This window comes from Eptesicus fuscus, chromosome 16 (genome assembly GCF_027574615.1).
Source record: "Eptesicus fuscus isolate TK198812 chromosome 16, DD_ASM_mEF_20220401, whole genome shotgun sequence".
NCBI classification, from domain to species: Eukaryota; Metazoa; Chordata; class Mammalia; order Chiroptera; family Vespertilionidae; genus Eptesicus; species Eptesicus fuscus.
In genome coordinates, this window is record NC_072488.1 from 37,126,618 (window position 1) to 37,147,117 (window position 20,500).

General features: G+C 38.3%; 2 protein-coding genes across 9 annotated transcripts in view; one reads left to right on the plus strand and one right to left on the minus strand.

The window, feature by feature from the left end:
• Nucleotides 1–7,418, plus strand: part of UGP2 (UDP-glucose pyrophosphorylase 2) — a 46,451-nt gene extending 39,033 nt beyond the window's left edge. For all 4 annotated transcript variants that reach the window (XM_028154522.2, XM_008147552.3, XM_054727863.1 and 1 more), the window contains 2 exons: nt 5,129–5,233; nt 6,372–7,418. In XM_028154522.2, coding sequence (XP_028010323.1) covers nt 5,129–5,233; nt 6,372–6,479 — 213 coding nt within the window. In that variant the 3' untranslated portion in view covers nt 6,480–7,418. The remainder of the gene's footprint in view (nt 1–5,128; nt 5,234–6,371) is intronic.
• A 1,107-nt stretch (nt 7,419–8,525) lies between these two features.
• Nucleotides 8,526–20,500, minus strand: part of VPS54 (VPS54 subunit of GARP complex) — a 112,487-nt gene continuing 100,512 nt past the window's right edge. For 4 of the 5 annotated variants that reach the window (XM_054727858.1, XM_054727859.1, XM_054727860.1 and 1 more), the window contains 3 exons: nt 13,625–13,732; nt 11,038–11,132; nt 8,526–8,994 (listed from right to left, as the gene is read on the minus strand). In XM_054727858.1, coding sequence (XP_054583833.1) covers nt 8,889–8,994; nt 11,038–11,132; nt 13,625–13,732 — 309 coding nt within the window. In that variant the 3' untranslated portion in view covers nt 8,526–8,888. Of the gene's footprint in view, nt 8,995–11,037; nt 11,133–13,624; nt 13,733–20,500 lie in introns of those variants that run through there. The other variant, XM_054727861.1, reaches the window with a different exon arrangement.

Sequence of the window (20,500 nt, forward strand, 5' to 3'; positions counted from 1 at the left end):
AGAGAGCACCAAACTGAGGAGGGTACCCTCATAACACCTAGCTGCGAAAAGCAGTGGAGTGCTGTTTGCCAGGGAGTGCCAGCTGAAAGTTCGGGCACCCTCTTAAAGGGCCAATGCAAAAAATTTCCTGTGGAACCACCCACCTTGTACTCTGGCAGAAGGAGGGTGAAGTGAATTGGAGCTGTGATAGCAGAACCCAGGAGTGGGGACTCGGGGGATAGAGCTCAGAAGGCAGACACCCCAAGTTTCCTGGGTTGAGTCATACCCTCACATAGCAGAGGACATCTTTCCCACATAGACAGCTGCCTTACGGGGGGGGGGGGGGGGGTTAGGGGGGTGGTGGGGGGAGACAGTCAACACATCCTATTAGAAAACACCTTGCCCTGAGGCCACTTAAGAGATTAAAAGTAACAATTAGCCTCCAGGGAGAAGCAACTGCCCCACCCTGTTGAAAAAACTCTCACCACACCTGAGGATGATTGCCTGGGAGCAATTCAAGTCGGGAATCCTATTAGTCTATAGAGTGAGGCGGTCTCTGGAGGCTTTGAGTCTTTGCCTGATCCAATTAGTCAGAAACAGCCTTTAACACTGTCTTGCATTAGAGATTGAGAGGTGTAGAGAATCTACCTAATACATAGTCACAAACCCAAACAGACAACCAAAATGAGGAAATAGAAACAACCCCCAAATGAAGTCCTGGAGAGAGATCTCAGCTGTGCGGGGTGCCACATGGAAGAAATTAAAGACAGAATCTTACAGGCAACAAGAGAAAAGGAAACTGTTACCTACAAAGGAGTTCCCATAAGGCTGACACCTGATTTCTCATCAGAAACTCTACAGGCCAGAAGGGAATGGCATGAAGTACTCAAGGTAATGGAAAGCAAGGAAGGATTACTATATCAAGGAAGGCTATCATTCAAAATACACGGTCAATTAAAGAGCTTCCCAGACCAAAAAAAGGCTAAAGGAGTTCATCACCACTAAGCCAGCATTACAAGAAATGCTAAAGAGATTGCTGAGAAGAAGAAACAGAGAAACCTAGCCATACAGAATTAAAATGGCTATAAATAAGTACCTCTCAATAATAACCCTAAATGTAAATGGATTAAATGCTCCAATCAAAAGGTATAGGGTAGTTGAATGGATACAAAAACGTGACTCAACTCTATGCTGTCTACAAGAGACCCACTTCAAAACAAAAGATGAAAGTGAAGGTATAGAAAAAAATTTTCCAAGCAAATGGAAAAGAAAAAAAAACTGGCGTAGCAATACTCCTTTCCAACAAAATAGACTTTGAAAGCATCATGCTAAGTGAAATAAGCCAGTTGGAGAAAGGTAAATTTAATCATATGATCTCACTCATTTGTGGAATATAATGAACAATATAAACTGATGAACAAAAATAGAGCCAGAGGAGAAAAAATATTCTAGAATATAATAAAAGTAATTGTTATTTGCAGATTTTTAATATTTCCTGCAGCTTTTGTGATATACTGTTAATACAGTTTTGGTAATATTATGCTTAAAACCCTTTTATTCTTGAAAATTAATGTTTATTGCATGTAATATAAGATCATTTTTCTTGAGTAATTGGTGTTTATTGCATGTAATATTTAAAATCGTTTTCTTGAGATATTGTTTATTGCATATAACATCATTATAGTTAATTTCTCTTGAAATATTAAGGTTTATTGCATGTAACATTATATTTAAAATCATTTTTCTTGAAATAAAAAAAAGGCATAGTGTGGCTCGGCCTGTGTGGCTCAGTGGTTGAGCATTGACCTCTGAACCAGGAGGTCATGGTTCGATTCCAGGTCAGGGCACAGGCTTGATCCCCAATGTGGGGCATACAGGAGGCAGCTGATCAATGATTCCCTCTCATCATTGATGCTTCTATCTCTCCCTCTCCCTTCCTCTCTGAAATCAATAAAAAAATATATTTTAAATAAATAAAGACTAAAATCCTTGCCTTTCATGGATGGACTAGTGCAGGGGTGGGGAATTTATTTATTTATTTATTTATTTTGCCAAGGGCTGTTTGGATATTTGTAACTTTATTCTATTAATATAATTCACTTAATGTAAATTTATGTTGCTATGAAAAAAGCTCCTAGATTTATTGAATTTAGAGTCTAGCCTTCGGTTGCTTTGGCAGGGCCAGACCAAATGATTTTGTGGGCTGTATACGACCCGTGGGCCAGACATCCCCCCCCTCTGGTCTAGTAAGATAAGGATGATGATAAGCAAATAAACTGAATGTACATTATGCCAAGTGGTAGAAAATGCTATGGAGAAAAATAAATAGGAATGTGTGGGTGGGGTAGTGTTGGTGTCATTTTACATGGGTGGTCAGACAGCCTTACGAGAAACTGAGTGTCATTCAGGTGTCTGGGTTGAATAGTATTCTAGGCAGGAGGAACAGTAAGTACAGTTAATCCTACCCTATCATGAGAAGTAGAATCCAAAAAAACTAGTCACATAAAATGTTGAGAGGTTAATGCAGTGGCAGGGTGAGCCTGTGTGGCTGGGCTGTGGAGTCCTGTGTCATCCAAGTCTATGCTAGTCTTGGTTGTGGTTTAGTGCCACCTGGTGTGGATGTGTGTACTGCTTTCTATATTGATGGGGGAGGATTCTAGGTCCTGAGGCTGGGCTGGACTTTCCAGGATAGCGTCTGGCATCTTAGAAGTCTCCCAATTAATAGCTACCTATTTTATCAGCCTGGTTGGGCTGGGAAAATCCTGGTGATACAAGGACCCACCATCTTCTCACATCCTGAGATGGGATTGCCATCCATATTTCACCTAGCCTCATGCTCCCTTCAATTCCCTCCCACTCTCCCTAGCGTCTTCCATGCCCTGCAGGAGATAAGAACGTTTGCTGCCTCGATTTGCCAACAGGGGCTGAGTGGGCAATAGCTAGTTGCTCTGAGGAAGAACATGTTTTAAGAACATTTGAGAGTATAATACGGCTGGAGCAGAGTAAGCAAGTAAGGGACTGGGGGTGGGTGGATTATGTAGAACCTTGTAATTAAGTTTTGGGAGTGGCTTTCTTTTTTCTCTTGTGGATGAGAAGCCATTGGTGAGCTGTGAGCTGAGGAGTGAATCAGGGAACAGTGGTAGAATCAGGAAGACTGGGGAACAGGTTGTTGCAGGAATCCTGGCAAAAGGAAACAGTGGCTTGGACTAAGGTGGTAGCAGTGGAAATAATGAAAAATGTTGACATTTTGAGATATTTTAAAAGTTGTACCTCTAAGATTTGCTGTTGGAATAGATGAAAGGGTACAAAAGAATAGAGGAAGGATGACTCCCAAGATTTTTAGCCTGTGCAACTGGAAACATGGAATTGCCATTTACTGAGATGGGGAAGGCTTGGGTAGAGTAGGTTTAGGCGGAACAGGATAAGCAGTAAATTTTGGAGACACCATACTTATTAGACCTTCAAATGGAGAAATTGAATGTATAAGTCTAGAGCTCAGAAGAGAGATCTCGAAGAGACAGGTAAATTTGAGAGGTGTCAGCTTAGGTACTTAAAGCCATAAGATAAGGATCACCTAGAGAGTGAATTGGAGGAGTGGGGGTGGTCCAAGAACTGAGCTCTGAGGTACTCCAAGGCTTAGAGGATGGGGATGGAAGCAGCAGCAAAGGTAACTGAAGAGATACAGGTTAGGAACTGGGTAGAAAACAATGAATGTATATGTCCTGAAAGCCCAATGAAGAAAAGAGTGATCATCTTTGTCAAATGCTACTTCTGAATCAAGTAAGATGAATGAGAATTTACCATTAGATTGATCAGTATAGAGGTTTCGGAGGCTGACTGGAATGGATTTAAAAGAAACTAGAAGAAGGGAAATTGGAGATATGACGAGAGGTTGTTTTGATTTATAAAGATGGGAGACTTTATAACGTGTCTATACATTGATGTGAATTAATGCAATCAAGAGGGAAAAACCACTGAAGAAGGGGAAAGGAGAATTGCTGGACAGTATTCTTGAACAGGCCATAAGAAGGGCTGGTCTTAAGTTGGAGTAGAAACAGTCCAACCTCAATATTAGGAGGGACAGAGTAATGGATGAGGGGGCAAAAAAAAGGGTGATGGTGGCGGTAGCAGTGGTGGTAGAAGTGTAAATTTCCTGATTGCTTCTGTTTTTCTCAGCAAAATAGGAAATACGGCACTATAGGACAATTTCTAGTGCCTATAAGAAAATAGGAAGCAAAGACAGTGATGATTTATAAGGATAATTTGTGCAGTTGCTCTTCCATTTCTGAATCCTACCCATCCCTAAAGCCCAGCTCCAGTCTAGTTTGCTTCAGACCATGATCTCTTTTTCCAACTTCAGATTATCTGAACTACTTATCTGGCCCTTAGCATGTTAGCTGGTTATCTTTTTATTTTTCTAACTAGAGGCCCATTGCACGAATTTGTGCGTGGGTGGGGTCCCTCAGGGTGGCCTGTAGAGATTGGGCCTCAGCTTGCACTCTCAGCCTTGAAGCCCCAGCTTGTGCTCACAGCCCCACAGCCCTGCCTGGCACCCCGCCTTGGCCTGGCACCGCCCCCTCACCTGCTCCACCATCCTGCCTGCGGGGTGATCAGTCAGCGCCAGGCCCTGCCCGGCTCCCTCAGTACCTGGGAGCCAGGCAGTGGCACCACCTCCCCCCCCCCAACCCCCCCGCCGCCTCCGCTGGTCACCGTCTGCGGGATGATTGGGCGCCCGCTCGAACCTACCTTGGCCTGGCTCCGCCTGCTCATCTGCTCCACCATCCTGCTGCAGTCCTGCTTTCGTCGCCCGCCATGTTCTGCGCTGCCCCCTGGTGGTCAGTGCACATCATAGCAAGCGGTTGAACTCCCAGTAGAACGACCGCCCAAGGGAACAATTTGCATAGTAGGCTTTTATTATATGGGATGTCTGATCTGCTCAGCTGTATTGTAAACTGTTTGATGGTAGGGACAATGTTCTGTCCCCTGGTCTCTCCTGCACAGGATCTAGCATAGCGAGTGCTTAACAAATAGGTTATTCCAATAGAAGGCCTAAACTTGGCCATAAACAGAATGTTTCATTAAACTATTTTGTTATTTTAACCCTTAACCCATTTTTGAAACAATTTATATATTCCTATTTTTCTTTCAGGTTCAGGATTATCTAAGGAGATTCGAAAGTATACCAGATATGCTTGAATTGGATCACCTCACAGTTTCAGGAGATGTAACATTTGGCAAAAATGTTTCATTAAAGGTGTGTTGTTATGAAAATTATAGATCTTACAGCTTTACAAACAGGTTTCATTTACTAGTCCTAAATTTACCTTTATTTTAAGGAATACTTCCTCGTCTGTACCAGATATTTATAATATATACATTTTAAAAATGAAATAGCTTACTACAGTATTTAGTATTAACAGTGTCTTCCATTGATATACAGCATAATTAAAATACAATCATAATAGTTGTATATAGGAATTTTGTGGAATACAGCATTCAAATGGAAAGCAAACTAATAAATAATTGGGCTGGCACTATTTTATTGAAATAGGATAACCTTTAAAATAGAATCACTATTAAATTAGCATTAATTCACTAAAGATGACTATTTGAATCTAAATGAAAGTAGAAAAGTGAGAACTTCATTTATACTGAGTATAATCTATTCCAATTAAACTAATCTATTGTCATCAACTATTATAAACAATAGTCATTCACATTACTTAGTACTTGGGTACTTTTATAACCATCATTCCAGACTAGCGTAAGAAGGACTATGGGTATAAGTATTAAAACTCAGAACCAAAGATACAATAGCTTTTTCTAATCAAGTATTTTTTTAATCCCATAACTAGATTTCAGTTACTTAAAGATTTAAAAAAACACAAATATATGTGTGTATGAGATATATCTACATATATACAACCACAGAGAACTTTATTGTTGATATTGCCTCATTGAAACAGTTTCACTTAAGATATGAAAACTTTATCTGTAAACTATTCTTAATAAAAACTCTGAACTGTTATGTAAATAAAAACTAAGCACCCTTTAGTTTCTTTAATGCTGATGGCTTTGCAAGTAGTTCTTTTTTTTTTTTTTTTTTTTTGCAAGTAGTTCTTTTTAAGGGCCAGTCATGTTGTGGCACTGGGTCCACTTCTCACTCCTGGTACCACCTCTGATGATTTGAGGAATCTAGAACTACTGCCAGGATTGATACGGAGGACACATTACAGTTTTCCTTAACATGTTGTTTTTCAAATTTAATATTGTTTATAGTTACTCCATTATCAGTAGAGTTCTACATAAACTTGATAATTGTAAGAAAAATCAATTGCATTTCAGCTTCAGTTGCAAGTACACTCTTGCTTTTTGTTTTCCCTGTCACTTAGGGAACAGTTATCATCATTGCAAATCATGGTGACCGAATTGACATCCCACCTGGAGCAGTATTAGAGAACAAGATTGTATCCGGGAACCTTCGTATCTTGGACCACTGAAATGAAAAAATACTGTATACACTTTATACTAATCATGGGCTAGTTTCTTACAAGAAAATGTTCTCTAGCATTCTATAGTAGGCAGGTACTTTTACTGTGTTTACTGTACCTGCAGTGTTAATTTTTAAAGTAGAGTTTTCTGCAGTATGCTTTTATTTTAGTCTAAGAAAAGCACAGATGGAAGCAATACTTTTCTTCTTGGAAGAGGATCCTGGAAGTTCATCTTAAAGTGCAATATTGTTTAATCTTAAAACTGGGGCAGCTCTGCTGGGAAATCTTTTAACAGAGGCCTCAGTGATGGTCACTTTGAATTGCTTGTGATTTCAAAAATAAAGCTGTGAAGCAATACATGTGTACACTTATACTTTTCAATGTTAACTTCATGAAATGGTGAAGAAAAATGGTATACTCTGGCTAAATAGTTACTTAATCAGTTGGAAGCTTTATTCTTGGAATATTTATACTCACTGGCCAGTTACCTAAAAAATCAAGTTTTTGCATTTCTAAGAATCTTAACCACATCATTATTTCCATAGGAATTAAATTTGAAGGTATTTATTAGTACCTTTCATTTAGTTCTAAAACTGGGGTGCCTGCCATGCTTTCCACAGACTCTCCATTTATTGAAACAAAGTGGTGTTTCTTTTCCCAGCTGAAAGAGCTGGGGTGGGTAGAGGTAGGGCATTTCTTTCACGTCCTTGTTCTCTAGTATAATGGGTGGGGGTATAACTTTTTTAAAAGTTCCCTTTCCTTGAAGCTTGCTTGTCACTGAAAAATGTTCTTGAATAACCTTTCAAATCAGGTCTACTAGTAGTATAATTTGTTGCTTTATTCTAAGAATAAATTACATTTTCCAGTTCTCCCATACTTATTTTTTCAGTAGGCTGCTTGTTTAAAGTTTACTGTATACTATTAAAAAAGTCTTTTAAAGTCTGGTAATTGTTTACAGCTTTATTTTAGACAGACAGTTAAGAACCAATGACATACCTCTGTAATGATAGGAAAGAAAACAGGCTTTCCTTTTAGGAGATGAAAGAGCACAAAATAAAACTATTTCATTGTACATAATCACTACAAGTTAGGCACTCTAGGGTTAGGCAAGATTCCTGGTGTGAGGTGAGACACAGGCACTTTCATTTGTAGCGTGCTGCTGATTCTATTTTGAAGGTAACTATTATAAGGTCTGACCCTGGCTGGTGTGGCTCAGTTGGTTGGAGCATCATCGCGTACACTGAAAGGTTGCAGGTCCAATTCCCAGACAGGGCACATATCTAGATTGCAGGTTCAGTACCCAGTTGGGGCGTGAATGAGAAGCAACCAATTTATGTCTCCCTCCCCCCTCCCACAAACACACAACTCTTTCCCTTTCTCTCTTTAAAATCAATGAACATCCTCAGGTGAGGATTAAAAAAAAAAAAAGTCTTTAAATAACTTACTTATCACCTTGTATTTCTGGCTCCAACACAGCAGCTTATATTTTCTATTTCTCCCTGGTCTTTGTTCATATACACATCGAAAGTAACTTAAAAACAAGAATCCCAGGGAGCCACACTCCACATATTAAATGTTAAAATGAAAATAAGTAGGCAGAATATATAAAAATGTATTCTTACCTCTGCTTGAAATAAAAAGGCAAAAAAAAAAACAAAAACAAAAACCCTTCGTATTTTTTATAAAAATACAACTATTAAACTTCAGGCGTTCATATACCACTTCTCAAAAGTATTTAAATTAGCTGCATAAATAAATGCTAACACCTTATTATTGTGATCATCCTTTCAAGTATTTAGACTATTCTGGAAGGCTTCACCCAGTGGTGGTAGAAAGATTAAATATGCGGCACACAAAGCCTAAAACTTGGTCACTGAAAAAAAAATTGAATTCCTAAATCCAAGCGATCAAAAGATGTTTATTTTTTTATAGAAAGATCTGTAAAAAAATAATTTTCAAACAGTTTTACTTTCATAGAGAAAACTTTCTACAGAGATTGACTAAGATTTTAATATTTTAAATTGTACCATCATTAAATAAAGGTGGGACACCATATGAATTTCATTGCACTGGAAGAAATGCAAAGCATTTTTTAATATAAAGTATACAGAGCATTCTAGTCAACTACAGCTGTGTTACAGCTATGTGTTCTTTTGGATTTGGTCCAAAGAAACCTGAGTCTGTTTCCAGAGAGAATGAAAAATATAGACACCTGATCAGTTATTCTTCACTGAAGGAAGCGTAAAATTGGCATTCCTTGTGGATCCCACTGAATCCCAGTTTCCCAACACTGATACTTTTCCCCCTTCCCTACCCCAGTTCACTTGGGTTCCAGGTTCAGTTCTTGAATCACAGGCATCCATATTTTCTTAAACACACACATCCCATGGTCAGGCTACCCAGTTTTCCAGTATGTCATCACCTCTTCTGTTCCCAGATCTCAGCCATATTTAGGTCCAAATCTTTAAGGCCTTTTAAGGCTTGAAGATTTCCAGTGTAAAAAGCTACATCTGCTGTGACCAACCTAAACATTGGAGAGAAAATTATTTTTAATCTCACACTTTCTATTAAAATAAAGTAGCAATGCTCAGAGTCAAAAGTCCTATCCTAGTTGCTCAACTGTTACTTAAAATTCAGATTTCCTAGGGGCCAAATGTCAATATATCTTAGCAGGATTCCTGCTATCATATGTTCTATTTCAACAATAAATGTCTTTAAAAAGAATAAACCAATGTAGGTTGGACTCCATTTCATAATTCTGCCCAATAGATTTGTCTTAAAACAATGAAATAAAATAGAGAAAACAAGTTAAACTGTTTTTTGATCAGTTGCCACTAGGGCAGTGGTCGGCAAACCGGCTCGCGAGCCACATGCGGCTCTTTGGCCCCTTGAGTGTGGCTGTTCCACAAAATACCACGTGCGGGCGTGCACGTACAGTGCGATTGAAACTTCATGGCCCATGCGCAGAAGTCGGTTTTCTGCCTGGGCGAGTCTATCTTGAAGAAGTGGTTCTAACGCCGAGCCACACACAAGGGGCCAAAGAGCCGCATGTGGCTCGCGCGCCGATTTGCCGACCACTGCACTAGGGTATACATGTATATGACTAATAAAATCACAGTACTGATAATCAATACAACAACACTTGATGAAAAGAGAATTACACTGAACTCACAATGCCTATCCCTGAAAAAAAAATACTCCTGGCAAGAACAGTTAAACACAAATATCAAAGCTCCATACATAAAAAATAGGGCAGGTCTGATTATATTTTGAAAGATGTGGCCCATAGAAAAACAAATTGGAGACTTTGATTTAGCAGTTTGTAAAAGACAGGAGGGAGTCCGGCTTTAATATTTTAACGAACACCTAAGTTCTGGATTGCTGAACTACTACTACCTTGGGGCAAAGGTATTCAAGTACCCTTAATATTTGCACTATATTCTAATTTATAAATACCTTAAGCACTTAATGTTTCACCTTTTATCATATGTCAGAATTTACTAAGGACCATATTTTTTGTTTGAAATTAATCTAATTTAGGGTGCTTTAATATCTATAAAAAATTCAAATTATACTTGTGATAATATGGTAAGTACAATGGAAATTGACAGCAATAGTTAAAAAAAACAGCTTTTCTAAGGCAATATCGCTACATTAAAATTAAACAAAATTAATGTAAGTCTACATTTTAAAATACTGCTATGTTTAATAAACACTATTTTTAGTCTATATGAGAAAGTGTATTGAAAATGTTTACATATAAACTAAAAAACTGATAAAGAACATAAAACCAGACATTTGCAGCATACATAACCAACAAAGGATTAGGTTGAGGGTATATGGAAAAATCTAAAATCAAGAAAAAAATGTGAACAGGAAAAATCACAAGATGAGGACCTCTGAATGACTAATAAATATATGAAAATATAACAAGCATTAGAAAATGCAAATCAAAATAAAATATCATTGTCTTCCATCATACTGGCAACAAAAAATCCTAACAGCAAATGTTGGCAGGGTATAGAGAGAGAAATGGTGGGAGTGTAAGCTTGGTACAACCATTTGGCAGAACATTCTGGCAATACCTAGTAGAGTGGAAATGTACATTTGCTCTGATCCACTTGTAAGTATGTACCCTAAAAAAAAGTAAGTACGTATTCACACTTTTTTGTAACTCTATGAAGGAATTAGGCAGACTTTATCCTCATTTTATAAATAAGGCACAAGGGTTAATTAACTTTCTCATGATGACATGGCTACAAAGTAGGGCTTTGAGTCCTGTCTGGATAGGGGAAGGCTATTGGGTAATCTAAACAGGTGCTACAAACCCACACTGCTTCCAAACAGACATATAAGGTCAGTTAAGTAATTGACCATTTATAAAAACACTTAACGGAGATAGATAGATATAGATATATATCATCTCCACAGAGAGGAAAAAAGCAAAAGGTTGCTGATTTTATAATTTTTCGGCTCCAGCATAATTATAGTAGAAAAGGACAACATAATGAATAAAACCAACCTAACAATTTGATAGGGGAATAGTAAAAATATTTTGAAAACATACCCATTTTGAGGTCCTCCATCATTTATCACATTTAAATGAGACAACTGCTTTTTCAAGTGGAGTTTGTAACTTGCATTAATTCTTAAAAATAACATCTGGAAAAGAAATAAAACTTAAGTTTCTTAAAGCTCTACTGAAATAGAAGACAAAAGTATCAGGAGTTATCAATATCAAATCAGAAAAAAAAAATTTAGCCTTTATTTTGGCATATATCTTTAAAATGCTCCCTTGAAAATATTTTATTGCTAGTTCAGTATAAGTTTTTGCCCTTAGCTGGATAAAGGCTCTTTTTCCCCTTTTCAGTACTATTTCTTTTCATAATATGACTTATTAATAATGCCTTTCTGCCCCTTAGAAGAAGTCCTCTGAGATATGTAAATAGCATATATCACTGACGGATAAAAAGAATAAAAAGAAATAGAGAATTCTGTAAAATATTAACTACGAACTCGACAGAGAAAATAAAAAAGCCTTAACAGTGGAGGCAAGGACACCTTTATCCTTCCAACCTTGTAAAATTACCTGAAAGTATTTTATTGCTCCTGCAGGCACACTTTTTAATGCAATGGCCCAATAATTCTTTGGGAAATACCTGACCTGAAATTACATACAATTAATCTATGGAAAATGTTTTGTGGAATTACTGATATTCAAGTAATAATACTGACATAAAATCTATCGTTTTTGCTCAGCTTTGACAAGAGTTCCCTTTAAATTATGATGTAGATAAAAACACATGAGATACCTGTATGCCCAGCTCCCTGACCTGGTTAAGCCTTGCACTAAAATTAGAACTCAGATGACAAATCAAGTTGGTCAGAAAGTCAGAGGTAGGGGATCTTATATGTGGAATGGAAAGGATGGCTTGGCTAAGGAGAAATGAGAAAGAAAAAGAGACCCTAGTAGTTGTTCCATATCTTATGGATCCTCTTCAATCCTCAGCCCCAAATCATGAGGTCAGTATGATTAATGAAAAGTTAGGGAAGCATGAATGGTGATAGTATGTAAGATGGAAGCCTGAAGTGGCATGGGAAAGGAGACTGCAGGAGCAAGAGTAGGCAAGAGTAAGTAAGAAAGCTACCTTTGCTCCAAATACCATTTCCATGCATTGAACCAATTAGACAAATTGAAATAACAAACTTGTCTAAATAGCAAAAATCCCAGTGAAAGTTAAGTTTATATCCCAGTCATACAACAACTAGGATTGTATTATAACACTATCATCCTATAACTATCTGGTATAGAGGGAATAAGCTAAGCTAAGATGGGTAAAAAGACTGAAAAAAAAAAAAAAAGAATACTGGAACCTTTGAAGTATTGAAAGGGAACCAAGGGAAATGGGAAGTCGGAATGTCACTGAAGAGTGAAGAGAGTGGCTCTCTCAAGCCAGTGCCTTTCCCTGGCCCCTTCCCCCAGGTGCATTTCTCTTGCCTCTCTTTCTCCTAAGCGCCAAGGGCCCTTCTTTTGCCTCTGTAACTTGTTTCCTGAGCCAATTTCTTCTACGCCTCACTTTTTCTACCTCTGTGACTTTCTAAATAAACTTTCTCTTATTTAAAAAAATAAAATGAGAGAACTCTGTGATATTTCTGTAGATGAAGACAGTAGGGATAGTAGGTGGATACTGCATAGGTGAAAGGTGCTAAAAACTACACATTTTGCTTTTTCCTGGTTTGTGCCTATTATAGATCATTTATGCTGATTTAATAAATATTAATAAGACATACTAATTTACTTTATGTGCCATCTGATTATTAACTCTACCACTAATTCCTCCCCTATCCAATTTGGGTTAGTACTATAATTCATATTTGTTGATAAATGACAATTCTGATTTTTAAGAAAATAATGAAATGAGTAGTGTAAACAGAATCTGGGATCTCTAATACTCAATGGACAAATGGAAAATGTGTTTTTTAGAATTGCTAACCATATAGCAAAGCTATTACTGCTTTGACTTAGAGTAAGGGGCACTTTGAAATCAGAAATTTTTATCCATATTCCATAAGTCAATACAACAACTTAAAAAAATATTAGAATATGAACTAAGCTTAATTGTGCCAAAAGAATGTAGAACACTCTAATTCTACATGCATATTATACTAGAGGCCCGGTGCACAAATTCGTGCACCAGTAGGGTCCCTCGGCCTGGCCTGTGGGGCTGGGCCAAAACCGGCTCTCCGACATCCCCTGAGGGGTCCCGGATTTCGAGAGGGCACAGGCCAGGCCGAGGGACCACACCAGTGCACAATCAGGGTCAGGGAGGGACCTTGGGAGGGCTCTAGGGCATGTCCTGCCTGTCTCGCTCAGTCCCAATCGGCCAGACCCCAGCAGCAAGCTAACTTACCGGTCAGAGCATCTGCCCCCCTGGTGGTCAGTGCACGTCATTGTGACTGGTTGACCAGTTGACTGTCTGCCCCCTGGTGGTCAGTGCATGTCACAGCGAGCAGTTGAGGGGTCTTAGCATATCATTAGCATATTATGCTTTGATTGGTTGAACGGATGACTGGATGACCAGACACTTAGCATATTAGGCTTTTATTATATAGGATATTCTATATAAAAAGTAGTTTTAGGAATTACTACTCACTTGTGTTTGCTCTTCTGGAAGGAGGTCAATTATAGCTTCATGCATTTTTGTCATTTGCTTACAAATATTCCTGAAACAGGCAGAAGGAACAGGAGCTTTCACCTCATACTGGCAGGGAAAAATAAAGAAAATTATGTTAATGTCCCCACAGACAAAGGTTTTCTGCCCCTACACATCTAACTAATATAGTGCTTAAGCTCACACTTCAACTGTGATCTGATCTACTCCTGCAAATCTCAAGAACTCTTCATTAAATATCCTAATCTACTTTGAGAAAGACACATAACCTTGTGACTAAGAACACAGGCTACCGTCCTTAAGATGGCCTGCTTGGGTTCAAATCCCAGTTCTTCCAGTTGTTAGCTATGTGACATTGGGCAAGTTCCCTCATTTCTCTACATCTCAAAGGGCTTGCTGTGAGGATTTTAGAAGATGGTCCATAAGAAGACAAAACAGTGCTTTGATACAAAGTAATACTCAAAAAATGTTAGCTACTAATCTGTCTCAATATATAATGATGAAGCACTAAAGTGGGCCCTTCAAATGAACAGATTATTTTTAAAACATGATTTTAAGAATATGTCAACATGATCATATCTGAAATTAATATAACTCTGGTAGAATTAAAATGTTCTATTTCTTTCGTAGGTAGGTCAATATAATAATCACTACAGGCCCAGTGCACAAATCCGTGCACCAATGGGGTACCTTGGCCTGACCTGTGGGATTAGGCCAAAACCGGCTCTCCAACATCCCCCAAGGGATCCCGGATTGCAAGAGGACGCAGGCCAGGCCAAGGGACCCCACCAGTGCATGACTGGGGCCAGGGAGGGACAGAGGAGGTTGGCCAGCCAGGGAGAGACCTCAGGAGGGCTCCAGGGTATGTCCAGCCTGTCTCGCTCAGTCCTGATCAGCAGGACCCCAGCAGCAAGGTAACCTACAGGTCGGAGCGTCGGCCCCCTGGTGGTCAGTGCACATCATAGCGAGCAGCTGAGTGGCCTTAGCATATTATGTTTTGATTGGTTGAACGACCGACCAGACAACCGGACACTTAGCATATTAGGCTTTTATTATATAGGATATTTACCCTAAGGTTAAGGAAAGACATGTTTATGTGTAAGTACATGGCTATTTATGTGTATGTATGGTATGTGTGTGCATATGTGTGTGTATGTGTATGCTTGAATGAAAGGGTCAGATACTCTGCTAACTGGAGTATACAAAGATGAATTAGAGAAAAGTCCCTTTGGGGAGCTGACTGTCTAAAAGTTAGTTGGTGTTCCAGAAAGCAGACATTGCATGATACAGGAACATGGGTAAAGGACATTTTGATGGTCGCAGAGATGGCTTCCTAAGCAGCACACCAGGACTGCCGAGTCTTCAAAGGAAAAAAAAAAAATTAAGTAAAAGTGAAACAGAGAGCGGGCTGATGGTTGCCAGATGAGAGGGAGGCTGGGAGACAGAGTAAAAGAGATGAAGGGATTAAGAAGTAAATTGGTAGTTACAAAATAGTCACGGGGATATAAAGTACAGCATAAGGAATATAGTCAATAATATTGTAATAACTATGAATGATGCCAGGAGGGTACTGGAAATATTGGGAGAAGAACTTTGTCAAGTATATGATTGTCTAACCACTACACTGTAAACCTGAAACTAATACAAAATAATGTTGAATGTAAACTGTAATTGAAAAGTAAAATTTAAACTTCTTAAAAAAATTAAGTGAAAGTATTTCAAATAGAGTACATACCTCAAAGCCATTCTGCAATCTGATTAATACTTCTAAAATGCGATTGTGTGATTCATTAGTTTATAAACTTTGGAGTTTTGCTTCTGTTTAAAATTTAGAAAGCTGCAAGAGCATGCTGCTACTACCCTAACCACAAGAAAAAAACTGGAATAATTTATAAATAACTTCTTAAACTCATCAGAGAACAGAGGTCACGGAAACCAAAGAACTAATTCCAAAGAGTGACAAGGCCCTCTAAGGAGATGGGACTGTCTCATTTTGGGCAGAGCACAGGAATAAGAGGTAATCAACATAGAAGCAGATAAGAAAACCACAAACATTTTAACAAATTCTCAAAGGCCAAATGTGGACTAGCATAGAGTAAATGAGGACCCTACCACAGGAGAGTTTGCACTCATGCACAAGGGTCTTCAGTAGGTGCTTACCAGCAACACTGGGGTCAGGACAGGAGACCAGAGAGAGATACATGCAAGCAGGAAGAGGTACCACTAGGGAAAAGTAACAAATGCCACCTACTTCCTTGAACCCTCTTCTTATACAAAGCAAAAAACTCAAGTCTCTGAGAAAAGGCTCCAAACTGTCATCCCTGGAGTCTCTGTGTGAGGATTAGAAACAAAACATGCCTGTTCCAGAGGGAAGGAAGGAAAACACCTTAAGCCCAGGATCCTACACCAATCAATGCAGAGGTTGGCTACCCCTGGAGGAGGGGTTGGAGCAGAGAAGGCTTCACCTCTAAGGACTCACATGACCTGGTTTCAAGACTCAGAATAATGTTACAGTACAGACATATAGATCAATGTTCAGACAGACATATAGATCAATGGAACAGAAGAGAGTCCAAAATGTTGTAAATTGACACAAAGGTAAGTCTACTGATTTTTAACAAAGGTTTCAATAAAAAGATAATATTTTCAAGAAAAGGTGTTAGACGTGAAAAAAACAAAACTTTGACTTATACTTTGCACTACAGTTGTCCCTTAAACCAGCGGCTGTCGACCACTGGTGGTCCGTGAGGTCTGAAAGGTTGGCGACCGCTGCCTTAAACAACACAGGTGTTAACTGAGAAGGTGTACTTATTCACAGATTTTTAAAATCCTGGTTTGTTCAAGGGTCAGCCTTTTGATACAGGGTTGGAAATCTGCAGATGCAGAGAGCCAACTGTAGTTAAGGTTTTGCAGAGTCTAAAGTTACCTGCGAATTTCTAACTGCAGCGGGTGGGTGTCCCTAATCCCCACATTGTTCAAGGGCCAACCATTTATACAAAAATCAACTAGAAATGGACCACATACATATGTAAAACCTAAAACAATAAAACTTCTGGAAGAAAACACTAGAAAATATCTTAGTAACTTAGGTTATACAAAATTTCTTAGGACACAAGAAACATGAACAATAAAAGAAAAAAATGATAAACTGAAGTTCATCAAAAGTAAAAACTGCTTTGTAAGACACTTAAGAAAATGAAAAGCTAAGCCATGGACTGGGAGAAAATACTTACAAACACATATTTAATAAAGGATTTGTATCCAGGGCATATAACTCAACAAGATTTAAAAACCTATTTATTATTTATTTATTTATTTATTTATTTATTTATTTATTTATAGAGTACATTTATTAAAGCTGGGGATAGTGAAACAAGAAAGGGCTTAGGATAAGAGAAGCAACATGAGAGAGCCTCAGTGGGGCCGCCATGGCTCACTGAAAAATGAAAGTCACAGTGATAGAGGTGAGTCCAGGTGTGGCTGCTATTGGCTCACTGCCAAGTCAGAGGAAAGGGGACCTTGGAGACAGGTTCAGCTCAGGACGAACTGCTGCTGCTGCCCATTACTCCCCTGTTTGCAAGTCTTGTGGGGGCTCTTAGAACTTAAGAAGAAAAGCATGCCTGAGAAAGAAAGGCGTGGGCATGCTACAGAGGGGGACTGTCCCAATTTTTTAAAATAAGCAAACAATTTGAACACTTTACCAAAAGAAAAGATATGGATGGCAAACTGACATATGAAAAGATGTTCAACATATTATTCAGAATGTAAATTAACACCACAATGAGATAGTGCTCCACACACACCAACCAGAGGACTAACATTAAAAAAATTGACAAACAATAAAAAGTGCTGGTGAAGATAAAGAGCACCTGGAACTCTTATACATCACAAGAAGGAAGACAGAATGGTATAATTAGCCACTTTGGAAAATAATTTGGCAGGTTTTTACAGTTATAACATTTTACATTTCTATACAACCATCAATCTATTCCAAAGTATTTATACAAAAGAAATGAAAACACACGCCCACACAAAGATTTGCACATGAATGTTTATAGCAACATTATTCACAAGAGCCAAAAACTAGAGACATGCCAAAGGTCTATCAACTGATGAATGGATAAACAAATAGTGGAACATCCATACAATGGATGCTACTTTACCATAAAAAGGAACAAACCTCTACTAACATGTGCTGTAACATCCATGCATTTCAAAAGCATTATGTTAAATGAAAGGAGCCTGGGACAATAAGCTATATTTTCTGTAATTCCATTTATAGGACATTCTGGAAAAGGTAAAACTATACAGATGGAAATCAGATAAGTGGTTGTCAAGGTTTTGGGATGTGGGGAGAGGACTGACTACAAAAGTGCCTAAGGGAATGTTTAACAGTAATGGAACTGCTTTATATCTCGACAGTGGCAGTTCCACTACTGTATACATTTGTTAAAATTATCAAACTATACACTGAATGACCAGATTATTATGATCTCTGAACGCATAATAATCTGGCCACTCAGTGTACTTCTCTTGAGTACCTCATCTATTTGATATCAAAGATACTATAAATCGTGCACCTGATCAGTTTTCCCCTTTGCACTGGCTGATAGAAAGCTCAGGTCATATAGGTGATTGATCTCCAGCAAAAGTCTAGAATACTTTTGGTACCCATTTGAGATACAAATACACTGAGTGGCCAGATTATTATGCGTTCAGAGATCATAATAATCTGGCCACTCAATGTATACTTAGAGTGAATTTTACTGAATGTAAACTATACCTCTATAAGCATGACTTAAATTGCTTAACTTTTCATTAATTAAGTTCTCTATCTTTCCAACACATCTCCCATCCTCTGTTCACCCGCCTTAATACAAGCAATGGCATTGCTTATCTTTATTAACAACTAAAGCATTAGCAGTCAACATTTACTGAAACTTGCTATAGTCAGACACATGATAAAAGAAAAGTGCTTCACATATACTATCTCATTAATCCTCACTACAACTTTATGAAACCCTATTATAATCCCCATTTAGAGACAGAAACTGAGGCTTAAGATTAATAATTTGCCCAAGGTTCTTCAAAGGCTAATATGTGATAAACATGTAACTTGAACTTAGGTCTATCTGACTCTAAAACCATGACATTAAACTTTCTTCTTATGATTTCTTACCAACATGTGTTTTCATGATGTTACTTCAGAGTATCTCCACACCTCACTTCATTTGCCATAATTATATCTACCTTTAAAAGCAAACCTTATATGCATGCCTCATCCATAAAGCTTTCCCAGGCTTCCTTCCCTAGCTGGCAATATATTTTCTCCAAAGCATTAAAAGCTCCAATAGCACTAAATTGATTCTTTATATATGACACTTTATATCTTCTATCTGCTATTATAGTTGTTGATGTACTTTTCCCACTAGGTAAATACCTAGTATCTAAAATTATAAATATTTATTATTTGAGTATAAGGTAGAAGGCTTCTTCACCCTTGTGTATCCCTGTTACCTAACACCATTTAACTGAATAAATGAATGAATGAAAGAATCAAGGCTAGGACATTAGTCTAGCCAGTAGCATAATTAGGTGTCAATGTTTCATTCTAGCCAAGCAATGGGCCCTTACTTACTTAGCTTCTTTGAATCAGCCTATATTATATTATTTTGGTTAACGTAAAAACATTCAAACCCGTAAAAAATTTTTGAGTTTATTTGCCGCGAAGCAATATCTCAACGGACTGTGATAATGCTCCAGAGAATGTCGGTTTCTCATCTATTTTTATGCATTGCAATCAAGTAGGTGGGTTACATGAAATCCATTGGTGATAGATTAGAGGCAGGAGAAAGCAAAGGGGGGGGGGGGGGGCCTGGGATTGGATAAAAAGTAAAATGATACACATACTTAGGTGGGTGCAGGATAGTTAACAGCCAACAATTAACACGATAACAATAACAATGAAGGGATTTATGGTCTCTGTCCTGGCGCCCAGCACATTAGGTTGTGCCCCAAGGGGTCCAGAAAAAAGGAACTTACAAGTTACCCAGACATTTCAAGGATGTTATCATAGATGCAAAAAGACAGATAGGCTCAGTTAAGGTAAAGGTTGACCTTGTCAGTCAAGATACCGACCTAGGATGTAACTACCCACCATAACTGCTTTTAGTTAAAGTTGAATTTCAGACCATCCTTTGTGGTTACTTTAGGTCTTTGAGTTTGCCAGACTGCCATGCAGGCCTTCCCTGAGCTTGTCAGGTCAGCATGTGGCCCCTTTTTTCCACATTTGGTTATCCTTTTCCCCCAAAATTAAATTTTCAAATAAGAAAATGAAAAGCTAAAAAGTGAGAGGCTAACCGAAACTAACCACTAAAGGTTATTTTAGTATAAATTAAAAATAGGGCCAAACTACTGGGTGACTCCTGGAATAAAAAGTATATATGACAGGGGGGGGGGCAAAAAGACACTTGTTAATAAGGGGAGAACACAACATGTCAGGGTAACAGAAGTCATCAATGGGGAAGGTAGTAGAGCAAACACTAAATCAGAATAGTCTGGGCACATTTTTGACATTAAAAAAAGACATAAAATATGGGAAATGGGCATTGGAAGTTTATAAAAGACTTAAGAGACATAATAACTACATGCAATATGTAGACATGTAGAAGTCTTTGTTCAAACAAGTTATTGTGAAAAAAATTTTGTACAATTGATAAGATTCAAATAGAAATAAGTATTAGAGGATATTAAGAAATTATTGTTGCCCTAACTGGCTTGGCTCAGTGGATGGAGCGTTGGCCTGCGGACTGAAGGGACCTGGGTTCGATTCCGGTCAGGGGCATGTACCTTGGTTGC